Below are 20,503 nucleotides of genomic sequence, written 5' to 3'. Positions count from 1 at the left end.
GTGTCCCTGGTGACCTTGGAGGTCTCTAGAGGTTGGGTCCCCTCTGGGCTGCTCAAGCCTCACTGGGAACACTGAGATAAGGAGCGAGGACAAAGACTAAATATACTGCTGTCTCCTCCCCTGCCCAGGATGAGCGATAACGGTGTGAGGGGAGCCGTGTGCAAAGCTCCTGTTGAAACACCCAAGGTGCCCTGGATCTGCACCCCTCCTCCTTCTGACTCTGGTGCCCCAGCTCCCTTCTCCCTCAGACTCGGGACAACCCGAGAGTAAGGTCCCTCTTCTCTCAAATCCAAGAGTCCAGACGTGAGCTTCCCGTGTTCACACTCAGAAACCCAAGCCTTCCTTCTTTTCTCAACCCAGACCCCTCACTAACCTGTAGTCTTTCTGAGACCTACAGTGTCTTTTTCCCTCCATGTTTCTGTCAGTTTCAGTGCCCGGAGCATGTTTAGTTTGAAGGTTCATGTACAGGACCCTAGATCCCCAGCCTACACCGCTGTGAAATTCAGCCAAGTCCACTTGGAAACCCACAATCCGGGGCCCATCCACCCCTGCTCCTGTTCTTGGCACTGGAGACCGACTAAGGACAGAACACACAGAGGTGACCTTGCACTTTTTATTTGAATCACATTCAAGGGAGACTATGTCCTTGTCCCTCCCAAGAGTAGCACTGTCAAGAAAGTCCCGGGACAAAGGGGGAATCTGGAGCTCAGGGTTGTACCTCCAGCCTGCGGTCCACATCCGGGTCAGCCTGCGGTCCACATCCGGGTCAGCCTCAGTTAACCATCCAGGACCCCCCAAAGAGTAGAACTGAGGGCTCCAGGAAAGGAATTTGAAATCCTAGTTCTATCATTGGGGTTAAGAAGGAACTCAGAGTAAAACAGCATCCCAGCGGTGGGCTAAGCTGGTGTCAATCCCAGGGCCTGCTTCAGCAGTTAAAGGCGAGATACTTGGTTCCTGGGGTTCATGTTACATGTTTTGGAGGTGCATTCACCGAGGACATTGCCTGAGCTTCCTGGAGTGGGCTTATCACTTCCGGAGGAAGGGCTAGGTCTGCTTGAGGAGGGCTGATTGCTTCTAGAGGCAGGACTAGCTCAGCCTGTGGTGGGCTCATTACCTCTAGAGATGGGGCCTGGTCTACGTTGAGGGGGCTCATCGCCTCTAGAGAGGTGGCCTGATCAGCCTGTGGTGGGCTTATCGATTCTGGGGGAGGGGTCAGGACTTTGGAGGGTGCTGGTCCAGATTCCACAGCTGAGTCTCTACCCTCCGGAGTAGAATCTCCTAACTTGTAGAAGCGCGCAAAGGTCTCCGAGGGTTTGGCTCCAGCATGAGGAGCGAACCCAGCCGCCCGCGCTATCTCCACAACACGGTCAGAGAATGCCTTCAATTCCTTGGGCCGCAGGTCCACCAAGTACCTATTTTGGGAAACTGTGTGTGAGGAGGCCTGGCTTTTGGCCCAGCAGGAACCTTCCCACCCCACTCCTCTGGCTCACCGAGCTAATTCCACAACCAGGTTCCCTCCGGGCGCCACACAAGCCCCGAGCTCGGGGCTGAGAAGATGGACCATCCTGCAGAGAGAAAGGGCGAGGAGCGGAGATACACGGGTGTGGACGAAGGCCCAGAGCAGGATGGAGACTGCAAAGGTGAAGTCCCGGATCCTGACAAAGAGAAAACTGGGGCCCGATCCTAGGTCCCTATGAGTACATCTGTGTCCCACTTACCCACAGGACACATAGAGGAGCTGGAACCGGCCCTGGTAGCAAGCCTTGTGGTGGAGAGTCTGTGAAGAATCCAGAGGCAGAAAGTGGATCGTGAAGGGTTCTTGAGCAGACACTACAAGAGAAGAAAAAGGTCCGCTCTGGAGCCGAAGAGCTGGTTCCGCTGCTAAGAGGATCTGATAGTCTTTCAGAGACCCTGAGTTTGGTGCCCACCACCCAGAACCCAAGCGATACAGCTTACAACTATCTCGGACTCTAGTTTCTGGAGGATATGGTGCCCTCTCGTGGCTTCCGAAGGCACCTACATGTGTGCTTGCACACATAAATTTATTCATTCGTTTGTTTGTTTATTGAGACAGGGTTTCTCTGTGTTGCTTTGGCTGTCCTAGAACTCACGCTGTAGACCAGCTGGCCTTGAACTTAGAGATCTGACTGCCTCTGCCTCTGCCCGCCAGGTGCTGGGATTAAAGGCCTGCACCACCACAGCCCGGCTACAAATAGAAATCTTGAGAGTCAAAATAGATGCACCCAAGTGGCAAAGAATATCGGAGGTAACACTGCTTGTCCTCTGTGTTTCTGTTGTTTTAAGTCAGACTTTCATCCTGTAGCTGAGGATATCTGGAACTGTGACCCAAACCGGATATTTCCTCCTTCCTCAGCCTTCTGAGCGGGGTGACAGTCATGCCCGCCCAGCCCAGCTTCCTTGGCCTTTTCTTTAAAATGATTTTCTTGGTGATGGTGTGAAGGTCAGGTGACAACCTTTATTGAGTCAGTTCTCTCTGTCCACCGTTACTTGGATCCCAGGGATCGAACTTGAGCTGCAAAGCCCTGATAGCAAGCTCTTCTTGCTGAGCTATCTTGTCGACCTTCGTGGTCTTTCTAGAAGCCTCCCCTTTTTATCCTTTCGCTGAGCTGGACTGCTGCAAATCTGGGGAGGTGGACCCATGAGGCAGAGACCCATTTGACAGACAGAAAAGAAAATGGATGGTCCCTTGAATAAAGGAACAGGCACCTAGGGAGAGATGAGTTAAAGAATGGAATAGAAAGGACAGCCAGACTCCATGTAAGTAAAGTGTGTAAGGAGGAGTCTAGACGGTTCCCATTTATAGCGCTATAGAGGGCGGTATAGGAAAGAGAGAAGAGAGCAACTGCCCAGGTATTCCAAACCAGCTCCGTCAAAGCTTGGGGGGAAACAGTCTATCTGAAGGTTGCGGCGGCTGACTACCTACCGTCTGGCTTGGGAGACTTTGTCTCCTCCACGTTCCCCTGGATGGGTCTCGGGCCCCTCCAGGCGGCCAGTTCTCGGAACAGCTCTGTAACATTGTGCTGCGAGATCTCGCTTGCAGTCTGCCCAGGAGAAAGGGGGAGAGGGGTGGTTAGGGGCGGGGCTTACTGTGTACAGGTGACCGCTAGCCCCAAACTAGAATTCCTTGTTACTTTTCCAGGGCTGGGTTTAGGATTTAGTTGGGGACAGAGCTTGTTTCTTGGATGGAGACACTGGACCAAAATAAGGGTTGAAGCTCAAAGGGCATTGGCGCTATTTGGCAGGAAAGGCAGGCTTGGAAGGCAGAGAGCAGGAACTTTTCTGCGGGTCCTAACCCTAGCCCCGCCGGGCCTACACCTTGACCGGTTGTCCGTTACTCGTCCGTAAGAGGCTCTGGTCGTCTGCCTCGATGCCAAAAGCCACAAAGGGCCCCGTGGCGATGTCCCCCCAGTATCCGCGCGCAGCCACGCGTTCCCCACGCTGGAAAAAACAAACAAACAAAACACCCAGGGGGTGAGACCTCAGGTGAGGTTCACTGGTAGATGCCTAAAATATGCAGACCAGGCCTGGGAGTAGACACGCACGTGGCTCAGGAGGCGACCAGACGCCAGAGTCCTGTTGGGCACGTGGTAAGCACTCAAGTCTCTAAGTTCAAAGGCAACACCTGTGTCCCGCCAGCGTCGGAATTCCTGGATATGGATGACTTGGGCCTGGAGTAGGGGATAGGAAAGAAGGCCCTGATTAATTTGGTATAGGAACTCCAACTCTATTCCTCCAACCTTGGACTGCAGGGTCCAGACCCAGTCTTCCCTCCTCACTCATATGGGGGGGGGGGGGTCAAAGTCCTAGCCCTTTTCCTTCCCTCTGGACTCAGAGATGCTGGCCACCTGCTCCAAAGCTTCCTCACCCCTCGCTCATGCAGCTTCATGCGCAGGTCCCAGTCGGCAACACCACGCCGGGCATCGTAGCGGGAACCCAGGTAGTGGCGCAGCCTGGAGTCCCAAAGGCGACTCATGGGGAAGACTTCGGGTCCCTTCTCTTCACCTGACCAGAAGCGGAACACGGCCTCTAAGGCATCCCGCTCGCGGAACTGCACAAGCAGGTAAACATGGAGAGAGACAGTGATGTAATTCCCTCCATCCCATTAGGTGGGAATCATTATGGGGGTGGGGGGAAATGAGACACAGAGACCAAAGTCTCCCCTAACCCTAGGCCGCAGTAGTGGGAGTCACAGAAGTGGAATTAGGACCCCCACACCTCAGCCTGTTCCAGCTCCTCATTTCCTCTGAACTGCTCACTTCCACTCTTCCCTCAGCCACCCAAAATTTTAAGCAACGTTCCTCTTCCCCCCAACAAAGGAGGGCAGCTGTGGCACCTTGAGCGGCCGAAGGCTAAGCCAGGGTAGTTGCTCCTCCAGGCGGTCAGGCTCCGGGACCAGATTAGCCAGCTGGCCCGCCTGGGCGCGCAGGAAGACAGCTACTGAGGGTCGCAGCAGCGCGTTTCCCCACAGCTCCAGGAAAGTCTCACTCCGCTCTGGAGGGAGACAGGAAGGATGAAACAGGGAGGGAGAACTGGCAAACTGCACTAATCCAGAAACTGTAACCACCAGCCAGCACTGCTGACTGAAGCCAGAACTTCCCAAGGCAAGGCGAGCTGACATATCGACATATATTCCCAAGCCTCTTTTTAAAAAATTATTTTTAATAAATTAAACTTTGTATTCGGTGTGTGTGTGCGTGCGTGCGCACCTGCGCGTGTGCCTGAGTGTACAGCTGTGCACCTTGTAAGGCCTTTCAGAGGTCAGAAAAGGGTGGCACAACCCCTGGAACACAGTAAAACTTTATCTGAAAACAACAAAACTAAAACCAAACCAAAGCACCCAAACTCCACAATAAAGAAGAAACAACTTAATATTGTGACACCTTTTTTTTGTCTTTTTCATTTGGTATTAAGGATGAAACCCACTGGGTGGTGGAGGACACCTTTTGCTCTTGGGAGGCAGAGAAAGGCAGATCGTTGAGTTGGAGGCCAGCCTGGTCTACAGAAGAAGTTCCAGGACAGTGAGGGATGTATTGAGAAACCCTGTCTCAAAAAACAAACCAAAAGGATGAAACCAAAGGGACTTCCAAGTGCTAGGCAAGCATTCTACCAAATGTATATACATACATACATACATACGTATGTAAATATTTTTGTTAGGATCTTACAAACCTCACAGAAAAGAGCTAGAAATAGAGACTAAATTCAAGTTAAAAACAATATATTTTCAATGCCCTGAACTATAAGTGGCAATGACCGACTATACTCACAATAAAAACAACACCATTACTTAGAGCGACCTGTGTCTATAACCTCCAGTGTTGTTCTGGAGCCTGAAACAGGAGGGTCCCCCAAAAGTCCATGTCAGCCTAATCTACAACAACACATCTCTGTCTTAACTTCCTAGCGTCTCTTACCCCTAAAAATGTATTCAAATGTGTTAAACTGCACTAAGTTATGGGACCTGGGGGCTGGAGGGTAAGGGGTAAATGATGACCTGAATTTCAACTTTGGGACACAAGGACGGAGAGAACTGAGATGCTACCACACGCCAAACACTAGACATTTCCCTACAGATTCCTCTCATGGAACCCTATTGGTAGGGAATGGCAAGATAGCTCTGTGGGTAAGGACGCCCGCTGCCAAGCCTAAGGATCCATCCTTGAGACTCATGGTAGAAGGAGAGAACCAACTCCTGTGAGTTGTCCTCTGAACTCCACCTGTAATCGGTGGCATGCATACACTCACTAGGTAAATACGTATGAAGACCCACATTAGTGGAGGATGTTTTGAGACCTGCACTTGCAAAGGATGAAATGGGAACTAAAGAGTGGAGGTCTCGTTGTTTTGCCTTTTGCATTGTATTAAGTGTGTGCTCCTATGATAGCACAAGAGTGGCTATCGGACTTTCAGGAGACTGTTCTCTTATAGTCCCAGGGACCAAACCCAGATCGTCAAGATTGATAGTAGGCACTTTACCAGCCAAGCCATCTTCACAGACTCATGCTATACATCCTCAGAACCTAAAGCTCTGTGTAGCTAAGGACAACCTGAATTTTTGAACCTCCTAGTCATTGCTCTCTACTAACTGAGCTCCATCTCCAAAGTGTAGTCACTTCTGTCTTTGACAGGGTTTCACTATGATGCCTGACTGACCTGGATCTCACTATGGAGACCGGGCTGGCCTTTAACTCCTTGAGACCCACCTTTCTCTGGCTCCTGAGTGCTGGGGTTAAAGGTGTGCACCACCACGCCCATCCCATCTCCAAAGTTTTAAACCACACCATTGGAAGGCCAGTGTCTTTGGAGAGGGAGGGGAAACGCCTGAGTCTGAATGCTAGAGTGTTTTGTTTTATTTATTTTTTTTATTTTATTTAGAGACAAGATTTCTGTTTAGCCCTGGCTGTCCTGGAACTTGCTCTGTAGAATAGGCTGGCCTTGAACTCAGAGATGCACCTGCCTCTGCCTCCCTGAGTGCTGGAATTAAGGATGTGCTCCCCCTCCCCAAACCCAGCTGAATGCTAGAGTCTTAAGCAATTGACCTTGGAGTCCCATCTTCTCAGGCTCCTCTAGGGCTAGACTGAAGATCACCATGTGTCGGGCCACCGCTTCCAGATTGTTCTCCAACACGTAAAACTGGAGGATGGAGGAGTGACAGACAAGACAGTTCTGCAGATCTAGGAGCCCAGATCTTTCCCCACACCCTAGTATGGAGATGAAACCCAGCCAGGGATCTAGCACAAGCTAGAGCCGCAGTCCATCACTGAACTACACTCCCAGCTCTTCCCTCCCCACACCCTGTTCTCCTCTCTACTGTGAGGCAAGGTCTCACTAGGTCACCCTTCAATTCTCTGTTGCCCGGGATGGCCTTGAACTTGAGATGCTTCTCCTGCCTCAGCTTCCGGAGCAGCTGTGATTACAGACTTCACTGCATTCAGCTAACCAGGCCCCTCTCTTAAGCCATAGATTCATAATCTAGATTGAAGATCATCCCTCACACCACTAATGGAGACCTGGTTCTTGGGCTCTCCTCAGATCCCACAGCCTAACTTCTAGGACCTGAAACGTTCATCCTAATCCTCCCTTCTCTCAGGGGCTCAGGGGTCTGGCCTCTCACTCAGTTCATTCTGCTCCATCCACTACCCAGAATCACAACTCACATTGAACCTCCTGAGAGGCCAGAGCACCGCCCTGGCCAGCGTCCGCAACATGTGTCTCCCATCCACAGAACCTAACAGCAGGGCATCCAGCGCTGGAACCTGGAGTTCTGTTTCCCACTGTGACTCTGGGTCTACAGGAGGGCCTGGCAAGACAACAGCGAGCAGGGACTGGTGGTGTCGTCTCTTGCTACCTTTAGAAGTTACGAATCCAGCAGGCTTGGCACCCCAAAAACAGCGATACCTTTGCCTTATAGCACTCAGTATCATCAAATAAGATTCTGGGGTACCCCTTTCCGCAATTCATTTAATTTAGGGAACGTTGGCATACATCCCCGTTAACACCCCCTCCCACGGACATTAAGTGCTGTGGGCTGTGCGCACAGTTGGAGTTGGGAAGGCACCTCTGTTAGACCGTGTGTGGCCCTAGGTTAGACTCACTTTCAGCCTGTAGGTCCAGCGCTGGGGACAGACCCCACCAGGACACAGAGCCGAAGCCGGTGCCGGAGCCCGCAGGCGTGGTCATTGTTCTGTGGGACAGGAATCCTGGGAATTTCACATTTGTCCATCCCATCCCTTTTGGCTGCCCCTTGCTTCTTGATCTTTTGCCTCCCTTTGATCTCACCTTTCTCCTTCCAAATATCCGTAGAGGACCCTTATCCCGCAGGGTCCTGCGCTGAGCTCCTGAAAACCTGCACAACTGTCTCCCAGAAGCGTCGCCCACTCTGAGTCATCATCCAATGGGAGCAGGTGGTTTTACATTATTGCTATCAACTGACCAATGAACGTGAAAAGGTATGGCTCACTGTGAACTTTTGACCAATAGAAGCTCCGAGAGATGGCTGAGGCGTGGTCCGGAACTGGACGCCGGACGCGGTTGTCATAACGACAGCCCAGGCCAGAGTAGGGTGCCTGCTTTCTGGATCGTCCAATTTCTAGGAAAGGGACGACCTAACTTGCTGCTTCAAATGAAATCAGAACTGAACAACATATTTTTTCTGTTCTTTCTCTTCCTTCCTTTCTTTTCTTACCTCCTCTTCCTCCTTCTCCCTCCACCTCTCCTCCTCCTCCCCTTCCTCCTCTTCTTTTTGAGTCAGGGTCCCTCTGTATTCCAGTTACTAGTTCTTGGCTTAAGGGTTGTGAGCCACCACTCCTAGCTTTTAACGAAATATCTATGAATCCAAATTATAGCAGGAGGCCCAGACTCGTGCCTCAGATCTCTGTTTTGTTCTTTTGTTTTGGTTTCTCTCACACCTGGGCTCTGAATACAAGTCTTACCAGGTGAAAAACGGGACTTTGCTCAAATTTTCAAGAATATGTGATCAGGGTGCTACTCACAACCATTACTCAACAATATATCTTTAGCAGGCACCCTGGCACAGACCTGTAACACCAGCATTCTGACGTGGGAAGATCAGTGGTTCAAGGCCAGCCTGCCCTACAGATCTTATTCCAGACCAGCAAAGGTAGAAGTCTTTATAAAGGCAAAAAACAAAACAAAACAAAAACAATTAAATAAAAAAAAATCCTCCCTCCTGGAGCAGGAGAAATGGCTCAGCAGTTAAAGGTGCTTGCTGCTGTCCTGGAGAACTGGAAAGTTCAGTTCCCAGCACCTACGTCAGAAGGATCATAACTGCCTGTACTGTCAGCTCAAGGGGATCTCATGCCCTCTTCTCATCTCTTGTGGGCACTCACAAATACTTGGAAAATCACACACACACACACACACTCACTCACTCACTCACTCACACATACACTCACACACACATTCATACACACACATTCACATACACACATACACATATACTCACACACACACTCAGTCACACATTCACACACACTCACACATTCATTCGCACACTTACACACACTCACACACACACTCTCACTCATTCACACACATACACACACACTTATACACAGATTCACAGACTCACACACTCTCACTCACATACACATATACACTCACACACTCACACACACTCATTCACTAACACACATACACACACACTCACTCACACACACATATACACTCACACACTCACACACACATTCACACACACTCACACATACACTCACACACACTCACACATACACTCACTCACACATACTCACTCACACACACATATACACTCACACACTCACACACACATTCACACACACTCACACATACACTCACACACACTCACACATACATTCACTCACACACAAACTCACACATACACTCACTCACATATACACACACTCACACACACAAAGAATAAAAATTTTAAACATAAATTAACAATATCTTCCTCCTGGGGAGATACCTAACACTGATCTCTCAGATCATGTTAAGCAACCAACAGAATTTAGTAGAATAAAGAAAACATCAATTGAGAAAATGCTACAGAGATGCTAGCTTGAGGACTGGCACCAGTTTGGACTGAGCTCTTGTGCAGTGTGACTGAAACCATGTGTTCCATCCCCAGCACATCGATCCAGGTGTCTTAGTACATGACTACAGTTCAGTCATGGGGGTGTGGTCATGAGATGGAGGTGGGTTTAATGGTTCAAGCATCATCATAGAGAGAAAGGGCTGGAGAGATGGCTCAGCAGTCAAGAGCACCGGCTGCTCTTCCCGTGGACCTGGGTTCAGATCCCAGTACCACATGTCAGCCGGCTTTTAGCCATCAGCATGTCACTCCAGCGCCGGGGAATACACACAGCCAAAACACTCACACAATAAGACAAAAAGAAGTTATAGCGTAATTTAAAACACATAATTCCAGACTCACGATGAAGCATGACACCTCACTCCTTTGTGCGTGTCTTGTACCGCATGCACGTATGCACATCCATGTGTGGGTGCTTGTGACATGAAAATGCAGGTGCCAGAGGGGGCTGTCTGATGTTCATCCTTTTCCTCAGGCTCCCCAGTGCTCATGTCTGCCTTTTATACTGGTGTTTTGTAGTCGAAGTCCGGTCTACACAGCAAGCACCATCATACACTTCACCCCCGTGTGTGCTGGAATAACATCCTATCCCATCTGTCCCTCATCATTGTGCCTGCATTCATTCTCAGTATGTCATTCAAATGCCACCTCAAAAGACCTCCCTGACCTCCCTCAAGTACCTCAACATTCACTAGACTCCTCTTTTCTTTTTACCATGGAACCCAGGCTGGCCTCAAACATGTGATCCCCCTGCCTCTGCCTCCTTCAGCAAATCCTACCAGCGAGCGACACCACAACCAGCCACTGGACTTAATTTTAATTTTTTTAAGGAATACCCTTTTTTTTGAGACAAGTTCTCTCAAAAAAGGCATGTGTCACTAAACCTGGCTTAGATGTGTGTGTGTGTGTGTGTGTGTGTGTGTGTGTGTGTTGCCTATATGTGCACTATGAGTGTGTCCGGTGCCTGTGAAAGTCAGAAGACAGGCATCAGATCTCCCTGGAACTCAAATTATAAACGGTATGACCCGGTATGTGGATGCTGACATCTGCAGGAACATCAAGTGCCCCCTCACCACTGAGCCAACTCTGCAGACCCTGGACTTCTTCCTTTTCCTTCCTTCCTTCCTTCCTTCCTTCCTTCCTTCCTTTCTTCCTTCCTTCCTTCCTTTCATCTGTCTGTATTTTTGTATATTTTTATAATTAATTAATTAATTAACTTTACATCCCAATTGCACCATCCCCTCCCTCCTCCCCTCCCCCCACCAGCTCTTCCTCCCTCTCTCTTCAGAAAAGGAAAGCCCTCCCATGGATATCAGTCAGCTTTGGCAGATCAAGTTTCAGTAGGACTAGGCACAATCTTCTCCTGAGGCTGGACAAGGCAGCCCAGGAGAAAGGAATCCAAAGGCAGTCAAGAGTCAGAGACAGTCATTGCTCCTGCTGTCAGGGTCCCTCGTGAAGACCGAGATATATTGTTACATGTGTGCAGAGGACGTAGGTCTGACCAATGCATAGACTCTGTCTGGCAGTTCAGTCTCTGTGGCCCCTATGGGTGAATTTCTTTCTTTCTTTCTTTCTTTCTTTCTTTCTTTCTTTCTTTCTTTCTTTCTTTTCTGAAAAAAAAAAGATTTACTTATTTTATGTAAGTATACTGTAGCTGTTTTCAGACACACCAGAAGAGGTCATCAGATCCCATTACAGATGGTTGTGAGCCACCATGTGGTTGCTGGGAATTGAACTCAGGACCTCTGGAAGACCAGTCAGTGCTCTTAACCACTGAGCCATCTCTCCAGCCCGGATTTATTTCTTAATATTTGTGACTATTTGTAATAGTTTTCTTTTTATTGGTCTGTTTTTGTTGAGATGAAAAAAAAAAAAAAAGACCCTGATATCTTACCACTAAATCATAACCGGATTGGGAAGTAGAGCTAAGAGCACTGTTGCTCTTGCAGAGGACCTGAGTTTGGTTCCCAGCACCCACATGGTGGCTCACAAGGATTCTACTCTCAAGGATCCAACGCCCTCTTCGCACCTCAGTGGGCATAAGGCATACACACAGTGCACAAACATAGAGGCAGGTAAAACACTCCACACAAAATAATAAAATAAACAAAACTTTAAAAATAAAGATTCCGTCATAACAGGTTCACGGGGCAGGACTTAAGGTCAAACATATTGGCTCTGTGACTCCAAACACCTTCCCTTCACTTGTCAAGAATAACCCGGCTGATCACCAGGGTGCTGTGGGGTGATAGTTCATTGTAAGTATTTTTAAAGATCTATTTATTTATTATATATAAGCACACTGTCACTGTCCTCAGATGCACCAGAAGAGGGCATCAGATCCCATTACAGATGATTGTGAGCCACCGTATGGTTGCTGGGATTTGAACTCAGGACCTCTGGAAGAGCAGCCAGTGCTCTAACCGCTGAGCCACCTCTCCAGCCCCCACCCTTGTTCACTGTAAATATTACTGTCTATATAAGAGCAGTGCACACAGTCACGCAGAAGAAACATCTGCTATAATTTTGTGGATTTTTTTTTTTTTGGATGGTTTCTCTAGATAAGGTTTTGGCAATGACCACATGGACCATGTTCCAACACATCACTGTCTTGGGTCACAGCCCTCCAGTATGTCACCTTCATCTTCGATGATTTGTACTGTGTGCTATGTGGGTTTCCTTATGTATGAGCTTTGTGTGTGTGTGTGTGTGTGTGTGTGTGTGTGTGAATGTCTGCAATGGCAGTCTGTCTAAACAAAATAATTCTTCAGAAAAAATCTGCACAACTCTGCCCTACTCCTACACAAGAACACTCTTTGTGAGCCCGTGTTTGCACCAAGAATAGAGAAGTTAAAGAGCTATTAACCAAAAGATGGTTCCAGAAACTCTTAGGCACTTATGCCCTGTCCCAAGCATGAAAGCCCACCATGAGAGAAACAGTGGGCCCAGGCTCAGAGTCTGAGGCCTTGGCCGTTGAGGGCAGGAGTTCAATTAATAAGTACAGAGTAGCATCCACCACTGCTTTCCTGGGTTTGTAACTTACAGGATGACTGGCAAAATCTGGTTGGCCCCATGAGGAGCAGATTCTGTTAAGAACTTACGTTTGCTCGACCCTCTCTGCCATGTATGGGAGCAGGCATCGAAGGAATTAGGATGGTTTGGCATCCTGGGAAAGGAGGAAGACATCGGGATCTCTCTCTGGAGCATGTATGAGAACAGGCCCGTACTGTAACGCTGAGGCACACAGGAAGAAGGCAGGAGACTCCCCAGTGCTTATGTGTTACACGGTACAAATTGCTGGATAAGCCCCAAGGCATGAGAATTGCTCTTGTGGGTCTGTTTCTCAGGACTCAGTGTCTGGTACAAAAGCTGAGAGCAGTAGGAAGAAATGTAAAGGTGAGGATGCTGAACCTTAGAAAACAGGGAGTTAGATGCTTGCTGAACTTTCTGCCACTCTGAATGGGGCAAAATGGGTTAAAAACAATCTGTGAAAAGATCCTGTATTTCTGAAATCATTAAGTCTGTGTGGGTGGAGGTATTGTTTCCCTCATTGGTTCTTAATTGTGTCAATAAAGGCTGGAGTCAGTTGTTGGGCGAAGGGGAAAAGGTGGGGTTTCTGGTCCCAGGAGGAGAGGAGGAGGTGAGGCAGCTTTGGAGAGAGGAGCACAGACGCCATGTATGGCCTGGGGGGCAACTAGAACCCACAGTTCTGGAAGAATTCTGATATAGGAGAGCTGACGAGTTTGAGGCAGCGGATTCCACACCCAGCAGTTGTGTTATGTGGCTGGTTTTAAAATGTTAGAACTGTCTCCCATTTTCCATTCGCGATGTTAGAGGTGTTAAAGTGGGGAAGGGGTAGCCAAGTATAGCTCAGGCTGGCCGGAAGCAATCTCAGAGCTCGGGCTCAGGCTTGGCAAAGCTAGCTCGGATGAAGAGGTGACCAGGCGGACCTCCGGCTGCCGAGGACACTGTCCCGTGCAAAGGAGCACGCCTGGATTTTAAAAAATTACACGCAACATGTCTGTTTTCAACATTTAGTTGACAAGTTTAAGACGTGTCTAGGCTACAGAGTGGGTTTAAGGTGAGGCCAGTCAACTTAGGTAAAAAGAGGGCTAAGAGTGAGAATCAATGGTAGAGTGGTTCCCTTGAGTTTTCTAGTGAGGGGCTGAGGGTATAGTTCAGTGGGTGAGTTCCTGCCTAAAATCACCCGGGGAGAGAGAGAGTCAAGGGTGCGGCTCAGCAGGCCACGCCTGGTGGGCACATCTAGTCATTCATAGGTATGGGAAGTCTCCCTGCTGCTTCATAGCTGTCACAGAGCAGGTATTACTAAAAAAATGAGTTTATCTGTTTTCTTATGAGAAAACCGAGGTTGAGGAAAAAGCGCATAAGTGTGTGGATGGGTGAGTGAGTGTCTAGGGTGTCAGTGTGAACTCTGCCCCCCCCCCCCGGCATGCCTTTGGTTCCAGTCACGGTGTTCTGTCCACCCCCCAACACACACACACACACACACACACACACACACACACACACACACACACACACGCCAAGGAGCACTGGGCCCAGGCCTTCAAGCTGTTGAGTATTTATTTGGCCCCAGGAGCAGCACAGAGGTCAAGCTGTGTGGGAAGAGCTAAGAAACGGGGAGAAAGGAGATCAGAGGCTTCACAGCTGATTGTCAAAGCAGAGGGTAGGACCCTGGGACAGGGGATGCCAGACTTTCCAACTTTTCCACCTCCCGCAGGATCTCTGTGGTTTCTGGGTACAGGGGTGGTACTGGAAGTCGGAAACGTTTCCAATGTGGAGGTAGGAATGAATGCAGTGTTTGGGAAGAAGGGATCAGGGGCTGGGAGCAAGGGGTCTGGGGTCAGGTGCTTGCTTGATGGGACTCAGGGTGCAGGTATTGGCCTGGCTCTGTCAGGGGGCCGCAGAGAGTGCCACTGGGCAATGGGCCGTCTGGGGTTGGCCAGCATGTCAGCCCAGTGCCGGAGGCCAGCCCCACCGACTGCTGCACCCACTGCTGCTCTCCCGATGGCCTCGTTCTTCCCCAGTTTGTCATAGTCCAGAACGGTCAGCTCCACCTGCACTTTCTGCAGCAGCCAGAGAAGGGGAGACAGAAAGGAGGCACGGAGAGAGACACAGGGGTCACTTCCCAGGACATTTCTCCCTGTGACCAACCTATGTAGAGACGCTGCTGCACGAGTTTGGGGCAGAGAGGCAGTTGGAAAGGACAAAAAGGTGACTAGGAGCCTTGATTCCTTTGAAAAGGAGTCTTCCTCCTTTTCTGTTTTAGAAAGGGTCTCACTGTGCTGTGTAGGGGTCTGGCCTTAAGCTCATAGAGTTCCCCTGCCTCTACCTAAAGAGTACTGGGACGAAAGGTGTGCACAACACCGTGTTTAAAACAAACGTCTACAGTGATAAATTCACAGGATCCGTTGTGCAGAGGTGGGTAGGGACCTCCTTAGTGACCAGGGCTCAGAAGAGAGGCAAACATACAGGCCTTTGATATGGGTGCCACAACCAAGCCATCACCTGGTCAGCCCTGTCTCTAGTGATCACATAAAGGCTTTTTTTCTATAGGAAATTGAATGTCTGGGCTTGTTGGAGACATGGCTTGCTGGGGACAGGAATTCTGTCACATTTATAAGTCTTGCTCAGGGTAGAGCATGCCCACAGCCAGGTTTTAGGGCTGGGCCTCCTGGTCTCCAACAGAGAAAACAGAGATGGACAATCGGACCTCAGACCTTAGGATCTGGCTCCTTCAGTGTGTATGGGCTCCTTTCCCTTTCCCACCTTTGCCACCGTCATCCTTGGGGGATCCTGTGGTGAAGCCATCCTGGTGGCAGCTGGGCCTGGCTATACTCACCTGCACTTGGTCACAGGGCACCTCAAAGCTGAAGGCCTCGTTGTAATAGGGGTTCAGGGTGTTCTTCTTAATGGTGGTTTTCTTCTTCCGAACCTTCTTACCTCCCTGGAGCAGGTGCACCTTGACATAAGGATCTGGGGAGAAGAGGGCCTCCTTTAACACCCCACTGCCAGGCTCATGTGGATCAGGTTATGTGGAAGCCATGAGAACTCGCCTTTGGACCTCCTTAGAATAACCTCTATGCACGCTGCAGATCCCCCTTTCCAGATGAAATCAGGTCTGAGTCATCCACAGCAGTAGGGGTTCTACTAATCCCTAAGAGATACCCCCAGGCCAAGGGCCTTAGGCAAAAACACACTCCCAGTCCTGATTGACTTTTGTTTTTGTTGTTGGGTTTTTGTTTTGTTTTGTTTTTAAAGATATTATTTGTTATGTATATAGCATTCTGCCTGCATGTATGCCTCCAGGCCAGAAGAGGGCACCAGATCTTATTACAGATTGTTATTAGCCACCATGTGGTTTGCTGGGAATTGAACTCAGGACCTTTGGAAGAACAGCCAGTGCTCTTAACCTCTGAGCCATCTCTCCAGCCCTGGGGCATTTTCTTAATTAGGAATGAATGTGGGAGAACCAGCTAGCTCCCAGTGCATGACTTCAACCCTGGATAAGTGGTTCTAGCTGGTATAAGCAGGCTGAGAAAGCCGTGAGGAGCCAGTAAGCAGCGCTCATCCCGGAACCTCAGCTTCGGCTCCTAACTCCGGGTTCCTCGCTGTGCTTGATTTCTGGCCCCGACTTCCTTCATGATGGAATGTGCCATGAGTTGGAGAGGAGATAAACCTTTTCCTCCCCAGCTTTCTTTTGATCGTACTCTTTTTCCGCAGCAGTAGAAATTCTAACACACACACATTTGCGTAATATTTTGTTTCTCACACACCTGAGAGTCCTCCTACATCCATTTTCTTCAGGTTTTTAGCTTCCAGGACAATGACGGTAAGCTTCCCAGCCGTGGGGACGTAGCGGAGAGAGAAGCAGATATCCCCCAGTTTCTCCTGCTAAAAGGAGAAATAGAACCTATCAGTTATGTCGGGCTGCTGCCCCTTGCCCACTGGCTTTGAAATGGAATGCTCCAGAGTCAAGAACCATGGATGTCTATTCCTAAGAGCCAGAATAGTCGGGGGTGGGGGTTGGGGGTGGGGGTTGGGGGTGGGGGTTGGGGGGAACTGGCTTGCAGGCTTCGAGGGGGCGTCTGTGATCGGATTGGTCCAGAGTAGGGATGGGAGGGGCTGTACATGCTCACCTCCTCTTTGGGAGCCATCTGCAGCTCTCTCCAGGCCTGCACTGGCCGCCCCAGGTTCACTGAACTCATAGGCACCCGCACCTCCCCGATGGCATCGTTGCGGGAGAAGCGATCGAAGTCATACACCGCCATGACCAGCACTCTGCCCCCTAGTTCCACGTATGGGACCTGGTGAAAGGAAATAATACAAAGGGGCGGGTAGGAAATCAGAGAGGAAGTGGAGGACATATTCAGGTGGAAGGAGAGTGGGGCAGTGAGGTTCCAGTGACCTCAGTAAAGTACAGGGATCCACAGAAGGAAACCAACACGTGAACAGAACACACATAGTAATATTTAATGACCAAGGCAACTGACTGACAGTGTTCCCAGAGATAACTCTAGGTCCTACACAGCTGGCAACTGCAACCTGGGCTGTGTCCTCCAGGAAAAGCTGAAGGGGTCAGTCCTGGCAGTCCAGGACCGTGGGGCCAGGACAACAGGAGCTCACCTTGAAGGCAAATGTCTCTCCAAAGTGTGGGTTCAGGGTCTGCCGATGCACCTTGGTCTCATGTCGCCTCCGCTTGTCTGGCAGCAGATAGACGCTGACGTAGGGGTCTGAGGAACCTCCTAGGTCCAACGCCGCCAGTCCCTCAGCTTGCAAGATGCCCACCAGGAGCTGCAGGCGTCCAGGCACGGCATGAGGACTCAGCCTTCCTCCCAGGGAGTCTCCCACTAGGGAAGACTGAGTACCTGAGACCGTCTTCCTCCAAAGCATCCACCCCCCTTCACACCCACCTGGCCAGTCTGGAAGTCATAATCCAGTGAATACTGCAGTCGGCCTAGCTGGTGCTTGTCTGACACCTGCTGTCCTGCCGTGGATGGTGAGGGGTCCAGCTCCTCTATTTCAGGCTGAACCTAGAAAACCAGGGGCAAGCAGGTGGAATTGTTCCCTGAAACTAGTATCCTCCAGACTCAAAAGCCTCAGGAGGCTCACAGATTCCTCCCCCTCGCCATCAATGATTGTTTGTCTAAACAGTTGTTTGATTAGTAATGTCTGGAATGAGACTTGGCAACATAAAGCCAGGGAACAGACAAAGTGAGACACAGTTCTGGGACTGTTTATTCCTCCACATCCTAATGAATGTATTGGGATAACAGTACAAATTACCACCACTGATGCTGTCACAGGAAAATGTGCAGGAGAAATAGTATATTTACTATATGCTTGGCATTTAGCACCTAAGTACTGTTGTTGTTTTTAACCTAGGCCATAGATTCTAAAGTCTAGGGTGAATCTAATCCACCAGAGATGAGTGGCAAAATACCCGGGTCACCTCATTAGGCATTCCAATTCACTAGGTCTGTGTGATGTTACATCCAGAATTTACATTCGATAAAGATGAAGTAGATCCTGACACGGGATGGCTTAAAAAACAGGAGTGGAGGCTGGGCCCCAGGACCCACGGGGACTCCCATAGTAATAATGACAACAGCTACCATTTGAACAAGGAGGGGAAACGTGTTAATTGCCACAGACATGAGGTCAAGAGAACAAAGATGTAGTTCCCACATAGGGAAGATGGTCCTTAGGGTTGGAGACCCCAGACTGCTTGGTCTGCATTCTGCTCTGTACTAGGGCTCTCTACACTGCCGGATATTCCACCAGAGTCTCTTATTACTGTTACTGTTACTGGTTTTTCATGACAGTGTTTCTCTGCAGCTCTGGCTGTCCTGGAACTCTCTGTAGATCAGGCTGGCCTCGAACTCAGAGACCCCGGTGCTCTTTACTGCTGAACCACCTCCACAGCCTTGTCTTCTTTTTACTATTTATTTTTATATCTTCATTTATATACATGCGTAGGTATGTCTTCATATGAATATGTGCATGTGAAAGCAGGTATGCATGGGTTCAGAGGCACTAGATACCCTGAAGCTGGAGTTACAGGTGGTTGTAAGCCACCTACGTGGGTGCTAGGGACGGAACTGTCCTGTGGAAGAGGAACAAGTGCTCTGAGCGCCGATGCGTCTCATCTTTTACTTCTGAAGAGTCCGTCTAAGCCCTGGCCCATCCTCCCTCCCTCCCTGTGTGTGTGTGTGTGTGTGTGTGTGTGTGTGTGTGTGGTGATGTGATGTATGCCTGTGCATGTTGGTCTCTCTCTCTCTCTCTCTCTCTCTGTGTGTGTGTGTGTGTGTGTGTAGATGTGATGTATGCTTGTGCATGTTGGTATATACAATCTATTCCTGTGTGTGTGGAAACTGGAGGTCGTCGACATTGGTGTTTTTATCACTCTCCACCTTATTTTTTGAGATAAGAGCTCTCACTGAATGCAGAGTTTACCATTTCTGCTAGACAGGCTGGCCCTGGTGTTTCAGAGACATGCTTGTCTCTACCACCCCCAGCCCCCACCCGGGCCCTACTGCAACTGTAGACACAGAGCCAGGTTCTCAGCCCTGATGTTTTGTTTCGTTTTGAATGAGTCCAAGTCTCACTTTGTAGCCCAGGCTGGCACTGCAGGCATAGCTCTGGCTGTCCTTGAACTCCCAGCAATTCTACGGGCTCCCCAAATTCTGGGCCTATACATGGACACCATCACAAGCAGCTCAGACAGGAGAGTTCCTGTGGCTAGTTGCTAGCTCTGACCCCCGGAGTCCCGTGGATAAAGTGGGAGCGGGTGTGCAAAGGGAAGGATTGAGAGGCTGGGCTGTGGCCCACCTTGTCTATGTAGCTCCGGCCCAGCTCCTTCACTTCCTGAAGATGGACGTGGGCTTGGGCCTGACTCTTTTTGCCCATCCGTCTCCGACAGCGCTTCCGGTAGAGACAGAAACAGCTGCTGAAGACCAGGAGGCCTGAGCCCAGCACGATGGTAGCCAGGACCCAGGCAGGCACTGCAGGATGAACACGACCTGTATTAAAGCACTGGGAAGGTGGCTGGCTGGCTCAGGCTTGATTTCATACAGCAGCATGAATCTAGACTGTTTTCCTACACTTAACTCCTTTTCCTTCCAACCAATCTCACCTATAAAGCGCAGTTTATGCCCTAACCCAGCCGACACGATTTGTTTTCTTATAATTCTGATGTCCCTACACTCATTTTAATTTCTGCTCACCCCTATTGCTTTTAGACGCTTTGCTCACTCCTGGGCCTCAGTTTCCATTCATCCACTTCTGAACCCATTCCATGCCACACCCGTGATCCATTTCTGGTTTTCCTCATTATTTCAGAATCTAGTCTGGGATACCCACCCACGATCCCTGCCAGATTGTCCAGCCTACCCACCCGAGTCTTTGCAACTGGGACCCTTCTCTGGGGATCCTGCGAGCTTTTCCCAGGGTTTCCTCACCTGCACCCTGCCTGATGCGGCTGGAATCTGGAGGTGTCTCAGGCGCTGGAGACCCCGGGGTCGGGGGTTCCGGGAACATGGCGTCGGGGTCCTGCGATACTTCCTGCAGAGGTACCCAAGTACCCTATCCCCCCACCCCACTACTACCCAAAGCATCCAGTGAGTTTTCTCATGCATCAAAGAACCCTAAGTCCCACTGACTTTTGTTGCACACTAGGAGTTAATCTCAGCCACTCCACACCAATGACAGGCTCTGGGGGACCCAATTCCATCACGAAGGGATACTCCCTCTCTGTATGCCACCCCAGTCATTCTCTTCTACCCCTTCCTCGCTCCTCCCAAGGGCTTGAACCGGAAGTGGGTGCAGGCAGGCGTGGGAACCAGCAGACCACTGTTGCCCTGAGAGACCGCC

General features: G+C 49.9%; 2 protein-coding genes across 2 annotated transcripts; both read right to left on the bottom strand.

Moving 5' to 3' along the window:
* Positions 1-961: 961 nt before the first annotated feature.
* Positions 962-7,701, bottom strand: DNAAF3 (dynein axonemal assembly factor 3; the record flags this gene model as incomplete). Its single annotated transcript, XM_080941756.1, has 11 exons — positions 962-1,412; positions 1,491-1,565; positions 1,719-1,830; positions 2,945-3,062; positions 3,337-3,459; positions 3,564-3,689; positions 3,887-4,069; positions 4,355-4,512; positions 6,561-6,654; positions 7,179-7,321; positions 7,617-7,701. 11 exons carry the CDS (start codon positions 7,699-7,701, stop codon positions 962-964), a joined length of 1,668 nt encoding a protein of 555 aa, XP_080797882.1.
* Positions 7,702-14,496: 6,795 nt separating this feature from the next.
* Positions 14,497-20,179, bottom strand: SYT5 (synaptotagmin 5; the record flags this gene model as incomplete). The annotated part of the gene is made up of 8 exons (XM_080941972.1): positions 20,092-20,179; positions 19,463-19,635; positions 17,545-17,664; positions 17,258-17,425; positions 16,771-16,938; positions 16,408-16,525; positions 15,474-15,607; positions 14,497-14,697 (listed from the first exon to the last, which is right to left on the bottom strand). Exons 1-8 carry the CDS (start codon positions 20,168-20,170, stop codon positions 14,497-14,499), a joined length of 1,161 nt encoding a protein of 386 aa, XP_080798098.1. The 5' UTR covers positions 20,171-20,179.
* Between the last annotated feature and the right edge of the window lie 324 nt (positions 20,180-20,503).

The sequence above is a fragment of the Micromys minutus genome (genome assembly GCF_963924665.1).
Source record: "Micromys minutus genome assembly, chromosome: 30".
In the NCBI taxonomy this organism is placed as follows: Eukaryota; Metazoa; Chordata; class Mammalia; order Rodentia; family Muridae; genus Micromys; species Micromys minutus.
The sequence above is the reverse complement of the archived record's forward strand: the minus strand, read 5'-3'. Positions and strand labels throughout refer to the sequence as shown.